We start from the raw sequence: 16,855 nt of genomic DNA on the forward strand, positions 1-16,855 counted from the left end.
TCTACTTACACAAGTACATCTTACTTACACAATTTTTAGTTATATCCTCAAACAGCAGTTAGGGAAGTTTTTGAAATGAGTCTCCTCAATTTAAAAATGAAATATTAAATGATTTTTTAAAATTAAGTTTAACAGTTACTTTCTATATCCATGATAATTTGGAGAAAGAATATAAGGCTAAAATCCTAGGATTTTGTGATGACATTCTCCTGTCTACTACTTTGAGTTGACATTCCTTTACAAAAATTCAACTGTTTATAAACGATTAAAAGAATTTGCATTAGGTTACTGATATTTTTCTACATTCCCTCTAACATACACCCTTTGGAATTTAAGGCATTAAGTAATTGGGGGTCAGAATTTAGTTCTTTGATTTAGGTTTAACAAGTTATTTTTTAGAGTACAAACACAGTGAACTCAGTTTGGCAACATAAATCCAGTTTTTTAATATTGTTGAGTCAGTGCATTATATTGGGTCTTGTAAAAATTTAAATTACATTAGGATTCTCTGAGAACTATCCCCAAGATACTTTGAACCACTTTTTCTCTCTTTATAATATATTCTCTCTTTATAATATAGCAATCATAATTAGAATATTTTCACATTTTAGAAGATATAGAGAATACTTATCTTCTAACATGCAGCGTATATAGTTCTTTGTAAATAGGAAAAGGCAAATAGTTGACTTTAAATAGGTGCCCATTCATTTGGCAAATGACTGTGAGGGATTAATTATTTTGAAACTTTAAAAATAATTTGATAGTTTCAGTACACTCCCTAATAGTCCTAAAGTGTGGGATTTGATAAATCTAGTGAGAAAGTGTTACTAGAACCTTGTTCAGAAAAATTTACTTCACCTTTGGTGTTTAAAAAGGTTTTTTTAAGGTGTAGCAGTCATTCACTGTGTGATGGTGACACCCTGTGGTTGTGTGGAGGAATGACAGCTGTATTTCCTGTGGGTCTTCATTTCTCTTAAGTAGGATTACTGTACTGCTCTTATTTGGTTTTGCCCAACTACTTATTAAAGTGTTTCCTGGGATATTTTTAGTTAGGATAGGTTTTTAAAGACAATTTAAGAATGTTTTGCTTCTTTTCCTAGTCTACCTAATCACTTTTCAAAGAGATCAAGTCTTTAAATCTTATTTAAGATGTACTTCTTAATCTCAATTTTAGTGGAAGTTAAGTTGCATAGTTTTTGTTCATCATAGAATTAAGCAGAAAAGCGCCCTATCTTTTACTGTGACTTCTTTGACTTTTTTCTTAATTAAAATGGTTGTTCAGTGAATGGGAGACTAAAACCTAAATTCTGTAGTAATTTTACGTTCTTTTCAGTATATACACAACTTTCAAAAAAATGTAAAAGCATTAAAATCTTAAATCTTTAAGTTCTTAGATACTTAATAGTCAAATATTTTAATTACAAAGTCTTAAAATAATTTGAAATAAAAACATGAGAGTTATCACACTAAATCATGTCTGTCATCTACCCATCCTAATATTCTGTCTCTCGTTATGTCACCAAGAGACAAGTCAAGGAAACAGTCATGCCAATGAACACCATGAAACACAGTGGATAGAAATATGCCCTCAAACATCTTTTTACCCTTACTCACTCTTATGGATCAGGGAGTCATTCATTTATCTAAACCTGTTTGGTCTTAGAATAACAACTTCTACAAACTTACTACTCATTGGGTAAATCAGTGTTTTTAATTTTATTTTTAATTTTATTTTTTTGAGGAAGATTAGCCCTGAGCTAACATCTGTGCCTATCTTTCTCTACTTTATATGTGGGACGCCTGCCACAGCATGGCTTGACAAGCCGTGCACACATCCGCATCCAGGGTCCGAACCAGCAAACCCTGGGCTGCAGAAGCAGAGCGTGCAAACTTAACCGCTGCGCCACCGGGCCAGCCCCTAAAGCAGTATTTTTATTGTCCTTGATGTAACTCTTTCAAGTGTCAAGGCATGTCTCTTAATTCTAGTAAATTAAAATTTGGTAAATAAGTCTATGTTTCTCTCATCTATACCCTTCATGATCTATACTTTTATGATACCTCCTTTAAGCCTTTATCATTCAAACTAGAGTCCTAATATTTTTGAGATGCAGCCGACTCCTTTGAGCTTTGTGTACCTGTTTGAATTGTCTGGCTAAGTTATGGTTTTTTGATTTGCAATACTAGTACTATATAATATTCTAGATCTGAAATTTGTGTAAGTCCTAGTTAATCACAAAAGTTTTAGGGAAGTTAGTGTTTGTACCATAATCACCAACATCTATAATACAAGTAGCATTAGTTTTATGTAGGCTTATATATTTTAAATCTGCGTTCTATAACTGGTTACAGATAAACAATGGTGAAATCATCTGTCATCACTGTTTTGCTTTTTAGTAATCTTATGATTACTCCTTTTGATAAAATCTGTGTTAAACCTTATTTACATATCTTTACAATGTTTACATAAACATTGGAGTTCTAAAATAATTTAATTGCTGCCGGTATTTTTTTAGAGCTTAGAAACCAAGATAGCTGAATGGAACTTGCAATTGAGAAAAAGTAAGCATGAGACTGTAGCAATGAAAGATTCAAGTAAGCAAAAAGCAGTAGCTCTAAAAAGAGCATCTAAAATTTACAAACAAAGGCTTGACCATTTTACTGGAGACATTGAAAACCTTACTTCCCAGATTAGAGATCAGGTAAGTATATACTTTCTTTCTTAAATGACTGTTTTATGTATTTACTTTGTGTAGTTTATGTCATGATGCTTAATGTAATAGTTTTATTCTTCTCTTAATACTATTAATACTAGAAAAACTTTACTCATACTTTTTTGTTTTAGTCTTTATTTTGAAAGATTACATAAAATGTCAAATTTGCATATTGAATTTTATCAACATTTCCTTGGGAACTTTACTTAAAGGTTATGTGAAGTGTGTCACAAACCTTCTGTGGCCAACTAAAGGTAACAGTGTATACAGATTCCCCTTGGAAGTTTACAGTGTGCATTAGCATGTGAAGGGCCCTGAGGAGGCCTTCAGTAGAGCAGTGTAATGAAGGGTATTGAACTCGGAGTTTCCCACCACTTATTTAACCACAGAACTCTTCTTTCACCCACAAAGCAACTCTTGGAACTGGTTCTGAGCAACACTGAAATGCTGATTTATGTTATTGGGTCATATGCCTTCATTCAGTAACTCATTTCATTAAACTCTGTAACGCATTTAAAACCATACGATGACGTAAACACACCATGTGAAAGTTATCTTTTGAGTGTAATACAAAGTTGGAAAATGGACTTAGTGCTTTGTTGTTGACAAATTATTATATTTATTCAATTAGCAATTAGTAAAATATTTACTGTTTTTAATGTCTCATTGGTATCCCATCTCTTAAGAACCAGTGTTCAGGCTTATAGAATTATTAGAGGCTTTTAGAAGTGAAAACAGACTTGCATAAACACTTGTGTAAACAAAACAACTTAATATTTTATAAGCTCCTGTTAAGATTTTAAGGCCTTAATATTTAACCTACGTTCAGGAGAATTTAACTAGATAAAAGAATTGAAGACTAAGTTCAAAATCTAGAAGGTTGTGTACCTCGGTTATAGAACTACGCCTGAAAATAGTCTTGAGTGGTAAAAACTAATCGAGTCAGCATTCTTGGGATTTTCCTCTTTAAATAGTGTCATGTCATCCATGCCCCAGATCATGGTCTGGGAAGGCTCCTCCACTTGTTTACCTCGTGACGTTGGGTAAGGTACTTAACCTCTCTAAGTGTCAGTTTCCTTGTCTAATAATAGGTGATAATAATACTGTCTATCTTATATGACTGTAGGCAGGAATAATTAAGAAAATATATGTCAAAGCACAGTGCCTGGCCATTCCACATTTTTCCTATATTGGCCTCCTTTCTATTCCTCTAATCCATGGAGTTTGTTTTCATTGTTTTATTTGCTCTTGCCTCTGACTGTGATGTTCTTCTCAGCTCACAATAGCTGGTTCTTTTTTAAATCATTCAGTTGTCTTTTTAATTGATACCTCTTCCTAGTGGCCTTCCTTGACCAGTCCTTTTGAAGTAGTCCCACAACAATTAATTATATCAGTGTATCAAGTTTTCTTCATAGCATCCACTTTATAGGTAAAATTTATTTTCTTCCTCTTTTTCTCTAATTTTATTGAGATATTCATAAAATTTCTAAATATCTTAATTTATATTAGAATTGCACAACTTACACTTCATAGTGTATATTAGAATTCATGTACATAAAATATGAAAACAGAATACTAGTCTTCGATATATCAAAAATGTTACTGTGGAAAAAATGTAAACAGAAGATGTCTTGCACATAGTAATACTCAATAAATACTTGATCAGTGAGTGTCTGAATGATGAAGGAAAGAAGGAGGCACCCAATGAGTGTTAAGTGTTGTCATTACTACTTCTGGGTCTTCTGGTTAGTGATTATGGGCACTGTTGCCATTCCAGTGAGTCTAATTTTTGGTAGAATGTAGATAGGGGACATAATGGCCACAGCTCACCAGGTGGATTTGCAAAGAGTAGATTCATTTCACAATTAGTTATTTATTGAGTGTCTGCTTTATGCCAGGCATTATTCAAGGCCCTAGTAATGAACAAACCAGATAAAAATCTCTGCCTCTTGGAGCTCACATTCAAAGTGGATAAGCAACCACTACCACTTTCATCTCTTTGCTGACAGAAACAGTGTTTGAAGGCCGACAGGGTGACCTCTACAAAACAGGTTGACATCATTAAAACAAAGATAAATAAGGCTGTATTATTAAATGCTGTGGAATTGTGGAATTGCAGGTGGCTTCTATGTATGCCATAGAGGGCTTCTTTCTCCTCTGATGCTTATGTCGTTGCTAGCATCTTCTATATAGAGAATGCAAAATGAAAAGTTCAGTAAATAGAAAGGGAATTATCTTCATTAATTATGAAACATTGTTTGAAAATAGTTACTTCAACATCCTTAACATGTTAAGTTGGAACTGCCACTATGTGCCTATAAAATGAGTAATATAAATATGTTGTTATTAAAGTTTGCTTTAAAACTTCCATATATTCAGAACTGTACACTGAAGTTTTCTTTAACAAAAGTTCCATACTTTGTAGGATGAGTGTTTCCTTGTTTATATTGTATTTGTGTTTAGGGCCCTGAACAAAGCCGAAGTGTTACTCAATTATAAGATGAGTACTTGATGTATTTTTTAGGAAGCCAAGTTGTCTGAAACAATCTCAGCTTCCAATGCCTGGAAAAGTCATTATGAGAAAATTGTAGTAGAAAAAACTGAATTGGAAGTTCAGATCGAAACAGTGAAAAAGTAAGAAAAAAATTTAAAGTCCTTTTACTGTTTACTAAGAAGTGTTTTCAGTTCTTTCCTCTTCGAGTGGTTTGTATTTTGGTTCTTCCGATTACATGTGGTAAAGGTATTGTCTATATGATTTGACATTTTTAATTCTATAAACTTTTCTTACTCTAAAAATACAATAAAAATGATTACCAGTTGAAAGTACTCACATTCTGAAATTTTGGACTTTTAGGTTAGTATTTGGTATGAGTATGTGTCATCTATTTACAGTAAATGTTAATAATAACTTTGTCTTAAAATGGAAGTGATATTTCTCTACTGAACAAGAATGTCTAAGTAAGAATATATAACATAGTTTAGAATAAAAGCGTAAATGTTTTCAAAATCCTTAAAGTTATTGTTCCTTAAAGTGCCTTAAATACATAACAAAGAAAATCAATGAGTAAAAATACATATACTTTACACTTTGAAATTTATTAATAATAAGCTAATAATAATGAAACCTGAATATTTGCTTTTAAATGTTTTATCTTCTGTATATTCTCTTCAGTTTTATTATTGAAAACTAGCATATACAATTTGCTTCTAAGATTAGTTATTGTCTCACTTGATCCTTTTATTTAACCTTGTTCCTGAAATTGTGCATATGTTTGTGCACATGTGTGAATGAGAGACAGACAGACATCCCTGTGGATGAGAGACAGACAGACAGACATACCTGTGGATGAGTTTAGATGTTTTATTGAATAGCAAAGAGAATGCTGTGTAAATTTTCATTGGCATCATCAATGAGTAATTATTTCTAATCAAAGTTACTCAAGTAACCGTATAGATTACTGCTTCCTATTTCACTTGTTCTATGAGTTCTATTAACTTTTGAAACAGTGCACCCTAACAAAATAATTTCAGAAACACACTTAAAATGTGTAAGTTGAATGAAAACTTCTATGACTTTTATAAAATATATCGTTTCTTTTATAAAGGCAAATCAGTACTCTTTTGGAAGACCTGAAGAAAATGGAAGACGATGGAAAAAATTCATGTGAAGAAATTCTTAGAAAACTTCAATCAATTGAAGATGAAAATGAAACTCTGAATCTTGAGAATACAAAATTAAAAGTACTTTGTGTCTGCATGTGTGTGCATGATTGTGTAATGACAACCTAGTCTACTTAGTAAAAGTAGCTTCAAATAACAGCATGTTTAGAAAAGTGCTCTTATATCATTTTGTCTTTTATGTTTCTCAGAGTATTAGAGTATCATTATAACAGGTAACTTCTAAAACTTTATATGTACATGCCTGTGTATGCACATGAATACACACATTTGTAACTAGATTTTTAAATGTTTATAGTTGTATACACAGATACATTTTCAAATTACTTTCAGCAGCATTAAGTAAGATTTATGAAGTTGAACAACTGTACCTCAATGCAAAAAAAATTATTGACTCCAATTTTAGCAGTTAAGTGAATCATCCACAGTTACATTAACTTTAATGCATGAGATTATTTCTAGGTGTCATCGTTACGATAGAATATAACCTCAGGCCTGATCTGTTTGAAACCAGAAAGTATGTTCTTGGCTGCTTCATAACCAGAAAGAATTTTCCAATTTAACCAAATCCAAGGGGTGATTGGTTTGTATGTGTACCAGAGAAAAGATGGGGGAGAAACTTTCATACTTTCTGAGAAAAAAGATAAATTTGAGTTTTCAAGCAGAGATACAAGTAACCAGGTGAGACTTTACTAAAGTCTCATGGCATCATTTTCAGTTCCATAATACTCTTTTTGGCAGATAGTAAATAGAAGGCGGAAAAGAATCTGTTTATGTAAAAGATGGCCAGAGTTGACAGTTCAAAGCCGATAGGGCATCACAGAACCTAGCCTCTTTTTACCTCTCTACTCTGCCGTTCCTAGGTTGTGACCCCCATCCTCATGATCCAAAATGGCTGCTGGAGCTCTCGCCAATAATAGTCAAGTTTCAAGCAACAAGATGGAGGGGAAAAAAGATGGATTATCTCCCTCTTTTTTTCCATCTCCTCTCTTTTAGGGAAACTTCTGAAAATTCCATACCACTCGATTCTTCTACTTGTTAGGCATGTGGCCCCACCTTGCTGCAAGGGAGACTAGGGAATATAGTCTTCTAGTTATCCTGAGCTCTAGCCAAATATGAGTGTTCATTATTTCCTGCATTTTGTTCATGTTTTCCTCTATCTATTCCTATAATTTTACTATTCTTACGGTGTAGAATGCTATTTTTCTCAGTATCTAAATCCTTTTTCTTTAAAGTTCAGCTCAAATCCTGCTTCCCCACAAAGTCTTCTCAAATAGGGTGAGTCTCTCCTTATAAACTCCCATCTTTGTAGGCACAGGATGCCAGGGAAGGTGTGACATACATTTAGCTCTCAATGAATATTTATTGACTGAATCCTTAAAATGTTTTATCCAGGAAGAGGAAGCAATTTTATTTATTATGTTTATTTTCTTAATTTCCTTGATATCCTTCAAAGAGAAAAGATTAGAAGGATATCTTATTAATTATAAGTCTAGTTTTTAATCACATGATAATGGAATTATTTTAAATCACATAGATATAAAAATCATTGAGTTAAAGTTTACATCTTATCATGTTGTATTAATTCAGAAACATGTATTTTTACTACATTATTCTATGGATTTTGTTTAAGGAAAAAATCCAGATATGTTTGGCATATGTTATTTACAATGTAAAATTGCCTAGATGGTCTAATTTGTTACTTTTAATTACTTTAGATTAATTTTAGATTTTAAAGTTACAGATGAAAAACTAGCTGATATTGCTTCCAAGGCCCAGTGACCTCCTTTATTAAAACAAAAAAAGTTTATTTGGAGGGTTATAAGGTTCTATTTGTTGATTATAGAAAGTTGGAGAAACAGAAAATCACAAAGGAAAAGTAAAAAATCACCTGTAACTTCACAACTGAAAGATAACTAAAGTGACTATTTTAGCATATATATAACTTTTGGGATTTTGGACTACTTCCAATTTTTGCTAATAAAGAAAAATGTGGATAGTTTCTTTGAGTCTTCTTGCATATCTGAGGATAAACTTCTAGAAGTAGAATTATATGGTCAAAAAGGAGACCCATTCTTAATGTTGCTGGTATATATTTCCAAATTACCTATCATAAATGGGTCCCTATACTTTTTCCCATACTAGGCAATTTTGAAACAAATCTCTCCACATTTGATAGTTGACCTCATCTAATGTTGGGCTTTAAATACCATCTGTACCCTGTGGGCTCTCAAATTTCTGTCTCTTAGCCTAGACGTTGCCCCTGAATTCCAGACATATATTTTACTGCCTACTTGGATATTTAATAGGTGTCTCAAAGTTACCATGTCCAAAATAGAGCTCCTGTATGCCCCCAAATGGTTCATCCTACAGTTTCCTCATCTCAGTTAATGGCAGTCATCCTTTCTATTACTTGATGTCATCTTTCACTCCTTTCTCTTACACCCTCTTCCAGTCTGTCAGCAAATCGCCTTCAAATATATCCAGAAGTTGACCACCTCTCTCCAGGACCACTGCCATTACGTTACCCTGGTTCAAGCCACCATCTCTCGTCGTCACAGTGACCTTTTAACTCTTCCCTTTGCTTCTGCCCTTGCCCCTGCAGTTAGCGTTCAGTGTAGCACCAGAGTAGTTCCTATAAAAATGTAAGTCAGACGTGTCACTGCTCTGCTCAACCCCCCAGTGATATCTTGGTTAATAGAGTAAACATCTCCAAGGCATTGCACCATCTGGCTTTCCTTTTCCTCTCTGACCTCACCTTGCGCTCTCCCCTTTCTTTTCTCCCTTCTGCCACACAGGCCTTCTTGCTGTTTTCTCCTAATGGCTGGGCCTTCCCCACCATTGCCTTTGTCTACAGGAATTCTCTCCTCTCAAAGAGCCATGCTTCCTTTCGCTGTTTGCTCCAAAGTCTCTTTCTCAGGAGGCCTCCCTGGCCCAGCCCCAGCTTGTCAGTCCTAGCCTGCTTTCATGTATGATATATTTTATTTCTTATTCTTGTTTTTTGTCCATCTATCCCTTGTTTTTTCTGTTTATGCATGAAGTATGTAAGCTCCATGAAGGAAGGAATTTTTGCTCTTTTCTCACTACTAGAAAATATCCAGTGCCTAGAGCATTTTTTAATAACTAGTAAACATATTTCTTTATGTATTCATTGATCCTTTACATTTCTGCCTTTTTTAATTACTTACTAATTATCTTTTGTATGTCTTTTTTCTTAATATATAAGAACTTGCTGTATATTATATTTTGTCATAATTTGTTACTTTTTTCACATTTTGATTGCTTCAGACTTTCTGAGGGGGCTATGAAATTTTGGACATATTTTTTTTCTTTTATGGCATCTGTTGGGAGTCTCTCACATTTTTGCACATCTTGCAAGCAGAGGCACTGACTGCCTATAAGCCAGACTGTCTTTTCAAGGGTGTTTCTATAATGAACATCCTTGGAAGGTAGCAATGCTTCATTCTATTGCAGGATAGGTGTGCTTTACTGGCTGTTTTAAGAGATCTGGGTTCCCTAAACTCAGGGTTGCTCCTCTGTAATCTATCTGACTGCATGTACAGGTATCATCTGGCCCTCTTTGTGTTGCCCTGTGGGAACTGGGGCTTAGGAGACTAACACACATTCTGACATCTGGCTACTGCTATTGCAGTGAGTAATAAAGTCCTGTGTCTCTGACCCAGAAGTCTCATATCTTCTGCTAGCATCCAAGAAACTGTGCTAGGCTAACTTATAAACTTGGAGGGTAAAATCTCAGACACGTACAGTTCTTGGTATCTTCTTTTGGCTTTATGCCTAATAGGGTTTTTGCTATCCTAAACTCAAATAAAATTTTACCTGGATCTTCTGTGAAAATTTTTAAAGCTTTATTTTTTATATTTAACAAATATAAAAAACTAATGTTGGGTAGAGGCAAATCTATTTTTTGCCTAGTAAACAGTTATCTTATTACCATTATTTACTGATCCATATTCTCCCCATTGATTTAAAAATCCAACCCTTGTCATATACTAAATATAATTTTAGTGTGTGTATTTTTCTGTTCCATCGATCTCTGTATTCTTATTTAGTATTTTAATAATTTTAGTTCTTTATACATTTTAATATATAATACATACTGAGATTCTCCATTTAGTATTCTTTTCAAATTTTTATTAATCTTTTCTATTTATTTTTCCATATGAATTTTAAATTAATTTTGTCATATTCCCTCTTCCTCCAACTGTTATCTTTTGGTTGAAATTGCATTAAAGTTTTATTGATTTGGAAAAAAATCTTATCTGTCAATAGTATTGAGTCTTCCCATCCAGAAACATGGTCTTCCTATTTTCCAAGTCTTTTTTCTTTTCTTTTTTTTTTTTTGGTGAGGAAGATCATCCCTGAGCTAACATCCATGCCAGTCTTCCTCTATTTTGTGTGGGGGATGCCACCACAGCATGGCTTGATAAGCAGTGTGTAGGTCCATGCCTGGGATCAGAACCCACAGACCCTGGGCCGCTGGAGCAGAGTGCACAAACTTAACCACTACACCACCGGGCCAGCCCCCCAACTCTTTTTTTGTCAGTAAATTTTAAAAGTTTCAAAAACACATTTCTTGAATAATTCTTATTAACGTTGTTCATAGGTATTACTTTTTGAAATTCTTTTTTTAGATTAGTAATTGTATACAGTCAAAAAAAGTATTTTATGATTTTGTTGATAAATGAGTTATGTTTTCATAATCCTATAGCATGAAGTACAAATGAGTTCTAATGATTTATAAAATCTATTTATATATTCTTTGCTAGACTACACTTGCTGCTTTGAAGGACGAGATCGTTTCTGTTGAAAATGAACTCGTAGAATTGCAAGAAGTAGAAAAACAACAGAAAACTCTTATTGAAGTGTATAAAACTCAGGTGACCATTGCATTTATTTTAACGTTTGTTAAATTTGGTAGACAATTTAAAATACCACATTTGTTTATGATCTAAATAAACAGAAATAAAGAAAAGTACAGCTATTATTTTGTGATAGACTATGATATGTCCCAAATATTTCTTAATGTTCCAAATACTTTTATAAATAGATGATTCTGCTGATCCTTGATTCAAACATTGTCTGTGTATGTATTGGATATTCCTAAAAGTAGATCTAAAATTAATTATATAGGTGAAATGTAAACCTTATGCATAATCTCATTAATCTTGGTTAAAGTTGTTATCTTCTATATTTCATGGTATTGTTTTGGAACAGTGACTCCCTTCTAGGGTCATTAAAGCCCCATATGCCCTATTTCCCAATAAATAAGGAAAGTATAATTCAGATTTACTCACATGAAAGACCTGAAAAAGAACATATGACAATACAGATGGAATAGAACATGTGTTCAATGTTAATTTATAGAAAAGCTTATATTTTGGAAATATAGTGTTCAAGAAAAACTTCATGAAAGATGAGACTCTTGCAGGTCCTTGAATGATGGGTAACAAACTAGTCAATAAAGAGCTAGTCAATAAACTAGTCAATAAATAAAACTTTATTGGGAGAGAGTGTTTGAATTACAGAATAATGAACTAAAGGTAAAAACATAAGGTGGGCATAGTGTAGATAAATAGGAAGGGGCTGCATCTGGATGGTTTAGATGGGAAAATGGAGTTGAGACCTCCAGTTGGAATATTGCAGTCATCGGGAGGTAAGAATGGAGACTGCGGTGGACTGTGGGACGTGTTAACAAGAACGTTATCTGGGTGTTCCAGCTGGTCGTTTGGGTTTAATCCTTTGGCAAGAATTCTGTGGATGAGTTACCATATTATAGGCTCTGGGCCTTGTATAAAGTGCTCTGTCAGATATTTTTTGAGCAGATTTTGATATGGAAGATAAAATAATTGCTATAGGAGCTAGTTTGGTATGGGAGTCTGGTTCTTTAAAGTGACATTGACCTGCAAATGAAGATCTCTAATATTCAGAGTTCCAGTGAAGAGTCTAGAAGTATTGATGGGAAAAGACAGGTTAATCATAAAAGGATTGTGGATTAGCATAGAGCATTGAGTGATTCCCATATTTAAAGAAGGGATAACGTTAGATAAACATAAGGAAGGTATTGATAGAGAACTAATTATTTGTTTAAAATTGAAAATTCAAATTTTTGGCTTTTTATTTCGTTATGGTCCTAATAATGAAATAATACATCTTACTCTAATAATATATTTTATTTTCAGATACAAAAGTTGCAAGAAGCAGCTGAAATGGTGAAAAGCAGATGTGAAAATTTACTACATGAAAATAAGCTAATAACAAAAAACAAAAGTAAAAAATTAGAGAAGGTGAGTTTGACGTTTAAATAATAGTATTTTGTTTGAGTTTGACGTTTAAATAATAGTATTTTGTTTATATGTTTTGTATTTTATGCATATTACACAAATTCTTTCATTTTTGTCAGTTTATCTCATTTAGAACTAGGAATTATCTGTTGTCAATCTCTGTAGGAGTTTGTTTTCTGAGGAAATAATGTTTCTTCCAGGCTTGAAATGTTGTTTGTTTGTGTGAATGTTTTTTACTTTTTTTCTTAATATTTGGAAAATAGCATAAATGTTTAATTTTTCTGATACAAGAGCAGACTTAAATAACCATAAGTATGCAAACTTGAGTACCTGTCATTTTTAATCTCACCTTTTTTCCTAGTAGTAAATCTTTTGTGTCTAATAAACCAAGTATTCTCTGCTAAATGTTTTTGTGGAAGAAAAATAGCATCATTTAAAAAAACCCAGTATCGTTTCCTTTTTTCACCCTATTGCAACAGAATGAGGGGAAGGCCAGTATTGGCAGGTTATGATGTTTTTGTGAATATTTTTAAGTTTTTAAATGAAACCGTATCCTTTTTTGGGTCTTTTCATGTTTTGGTAAGGAAGCAGTGAAAGTCGTCGGATGCTAACTCCCGGCCGGAGAGGTCATGGGATGTCACTGGACAGTTCTGACTGAGTGTAATGAGGTGGCTGTCTCTGGGTTGTCCTCGTGTCTTGGGGTTAAGAAGTCAAAGTGAGGCACCAGCGAAGAAGAGATCGGCGGGAGCAGGCGTTCTGCTGGTTAAACAAAGCTAAAGAGCCCATCAAACATGCAACTTACTGCTTTCTGAGAATTTCTCTTCACCTCTTCTTAGCAGACCAGAGGAGACATCATTTCATGCCTCTTGATCCCTTTTTCTCAGAAGACATACCAGTGCAAATGTCCCTTTTCTGCTAGGCAGCACTGTAAATAAAAGCCTATTAAGAGACCTGTTGAAAGCAGATGGGGCAGGAGCCTGTGTTTTTTAAATACTTTGAGGTCACAATATTTTCTTACTGATTTTAAACCAGAAAGGTCATTTTTTAAAATGAAGCCTTCCTCTCCTTTTTCTGCTCCTTTAAGTCCTGGTTTTCTCGCAGGTTCTTAGGTGCTGGGAGACTCAGAGGGATGCTTTGTCCTAGTTGTGTCTTTGGGATCAAGAATGCCAGATGTTGCACAGTAGCTCTAGGTGTTAGAGTCTAGCTCTCGTTTTTCCTCTCCATGAGCATCCTGAATGCCATATGTCTGGTAATTTTTTAATTAACAGCACAAGCATTTCTTAGTGTTGTTTCTTGTCACATCTCCACAAAAGTGCCACGTTGAGAAACTGCAGCAACCAAAGAGATTAATATAGATAAAATTGAGAGATTTGTTCATAGTAACATTAATGATCAAATTACATCTATTGATGCCTGATGATATTAGCCGTCTTGAAATAATATACAGTAAACCCCACTGATTTGGTCTAAGATGAGTGTAGCAAGGCTACTGTAATTGAAATACCTGAGTTACAAGGTTGAATGATAAAAAGGGACAATTACTTTAGAATGATGGCTGGACAGTAGAAAACTGCCATACCGGCTTTATTAGTAACATCTATGCTTGAATATAAAAGACAGGATTCAAAAAGTTTGCTTTCCTGGGGCCGGCCCAGTGGCATAATGATTAAGTTCGTGCTCTCTGCTCCAGTGACCTAGCGTTCACTGGTTCGGATCCTGGGCGTTGACCTGTGCACAGCTCATTGAGCCAGGCTTTGACAGGTGTCGCACATATAAAATAGAGGAAGATGGGCACAGATGTTAGTTCAGGGCCACTCTTCCTCAGCAAAAAAAGGAGGATTGGCAGCGGATGTTAGCTCAGGGCTAATCTTCCTCAAAAAAAGAAGAAAAAAAGTTTGCTTTCCTCAGTAGGTTAAACATTCTCCCTGCAAGCTAATATTACTATATTCATTTGCTTAACACACTTTTTGAAAACTGAAGTTCACCCCACTTTTGAGTTATATGTTCTTATTTAGCAGAGTCTAATTTAATGTTTATTCATATTTATTTAGTTGAATCTTTTTGTTTAAAAACATTATACCTAAAATACTTATTATATTACAGTCATATCTAGTGTTTAAGATAGTAGAAATGTTAATGCTGACTGTGTGATCTTGCACTTGTTTCCTTAATGCCACAACTCAGATGAGAGGCCAGATGGAGTCTCATCTGAAGGAGTTAGAGTGCATCCGCGATTCCTTGACGACGGCGGAGCAGAGGCTTCGGGAGTGTCAGGAGAGTCTGCAGCACTACCAGGGGAGATGTGCAGACCAGGCCCACACCGTTAGGGAGCTGCAGGGCCAGGTGTCCAGCTGTCGTTCTGATTTTTGCTAGAGGTGGTAAAGAAATGTTTAGGAATGATTTCACCAGTTGAGGGCACTCATGTCAGGGGTTGATTTTTTTACTCTCATCTAAATCAGTTGATAAAATAGCAGTTTCATGCAGATACTATAATAATATTTTGCAATCTAGTATTTTATGGTGAAAAACTGGTAAATAAAATCGCTGGTTTAGTTTCTCCATACAAATCTATATTTAGAGACTTGAGGACAGGGCAATAGCATGAAAGAAGTGATACTGTGTTTACATATGTATTTTTTTATGTCAAGATAAGGTAAATTAATATAATTTACCTTACAAAAATTAGAATTTATTTTGATTAGAATTGTGCCATCAAGTTTATTTGGATTATTATTTGAACAAAAATTACGTTTTTCAACATAACACTTTTTTACTTCATCAAAATAGGGATCCTGGGTGCCCTGTTAGTCACCACATAGCCATCTCCTAATTCAATGCCTAGCACATAGTAAGCACTGAATAAGTACTTTTTTAGTTAATTACTTTTTCCCAAAGAAGCGCGCCCAAGGATGGTAGTCAGTCTTTTTGTTCATTTACAAAACAATTTAAGGACTGATTCCGTGTCGCTTACAAAACATACTCTGGATTTTAATTTGGAATTATATCCTGTTTTTAAAAACATGGAAATAAAATTTTACTGAATTTAAATTCCTGATAAGAGATTTTTCTAGGAAAATGTCAAATTACATAGATAACCTAAATTACTAATTGAAATTATGAGAAAAAATTTTTTTATTTTCAAAGATGTTTAAAAACTATTTATGTATAGCTTTTGAAGCAATGGGAAGAATATTGTCTCAGTATGGACAAGTGTGTCTTTGGTTGATTTACTTGTTTATTTTATTTTGCTTCTCACAAATATGGTTTTTACTCATAGTTACAACTTCACCGATATTCAATTATCAATCCCTATCTTTAGGTGAAACGGAAAACTATAAGAGAAACCCTAATAAGTATCTAACAATAGGAGATTAATATTGTTTAAAACCTTCACATTGACTTACTAAATCCCCTTTTTCAATAAAACATTGTTCAGAATGTTTTAATTGCCATCTTTCGTCTTTCAAAAAAAATTTTAGTAGATGATTTTCCATGAGGCAACATAGTTTTTTCAACTTAACCAAGAATTTAAGAACTTATGCCTTAACAATGTAATATTTCTTGGTGTCTCTCTGTGTAGGAGTAATAATAATAATATTTATATTCTCTTGTTTTTTAACAACATATATAGATTTCTTTGAAAGTTGATTATAAAGAAAACAACCAAGGAAACTTTTTTTTTCTCTTTTAGGTTGATGGAAATCACAATCTTCTGACAAAGCTTTCTCTGGAAGAGGAAAATTATCTTATTCAGTTGAAGTGTGAAAATCTTAAACAGTAAGTATTAAAGTGACTTAAAATTGGTGTTACACTTTTCTCTATATGCACAATAATTTTAAAATATATGTTTTTTGTGAAAAGAAAATTAGAACAGATGGATGCGGAAAATAAAGAGCTTGAAAAGAAGCTGGCAAACCAAGAAGAATGTCTAAAGCAAAGCAATCTTAAGTTTAAAGAGAAATCTGCAGAATATACAGCATTGGCCAGACAGCTGGAAGCTGCTTTAGAAGAAGGAAGACAAAAGGTACAGATGGCCTTTATTTAGAAACTTTTTAATTAGTTTACCAAAGAGTCATCTTTTTAAACAGACAGTATCTCATCTTGCGAAACCTATAGTTATTGTTTTTATCCTGATGACAGGGTGAAGGGAGCAATTACATTTTT

At 33.7% G+C, this 16,855-nt stretch overlaps 1 protein-coding gene across 28 annotated transcripts in view; it reads left to right on the forward strand.

Annotated features, from left to right (window-relative positions):
* The window catches only part of ODF2L (outer dense fiber of sperm tails 2 like), a 62,179-nt gene that overhangs the window by 13,571 nt on the left and 31,753 nt on the right, over positions 1 to 16,855 (forward strand). For 16 of the 28 annotated variants that reach the window (XM_070267372.1, XM_070267364.1, XM_070267366.1 and 13 more), the window contains 8 exons: positions 2,514 to 2,699; positions 5,236 to 5,345; positions 6,317 to 6,452; positions 11,177 to 11,287; positions 12,590 to 12,694; positions 14,876 to 15,034; positions 16,383 to 16,468; positions 16,553 to 16,715. In XM_070267372.1, coding sequence (XP_070123473.1) covers positions 2,514 to 2,699; positions 5,236 to 5,345; positions 6,317 to 6,452; positions 11,177 to 11,287; positions 12,590 to 12,694; positions 14,876 to 15,034; positions 16,383 to 16,468; positions 16,553 to 16,715 — 1,056 coding nt within the window. The remainder of the gene's footprint in view (positions 1 to 2,513; positions 2,700 to 5,235; positions 5,346 to 6,316; positions 6,453 to 11,176; positions 11,288 to 12,589; positions 12,695 to 14,875; positions 15,035 to 16,382; positions 16,469 to 16,552; positions 16,716 to 16,855) is intronic. The other 12 variants (XM_070267380.1, XM_070267374.1, XM_070267379.1 and 9 more) reach the window with 1 other exon arrangement.

This window comes from Equus caballus, chromosome 5 (assembly GCF_041296265.1).
Source record: "Equus caballus isolate H_3958 breed thoroughbred chromosome 5, TB-T2T, whole genome shotgun sequence".
Classification (NCBI taxonomy): Eukaryota; Metazoa; Chordata; class Mammalia; order Perissodactyla; family Equidae; genus Equus; species Equus caballus.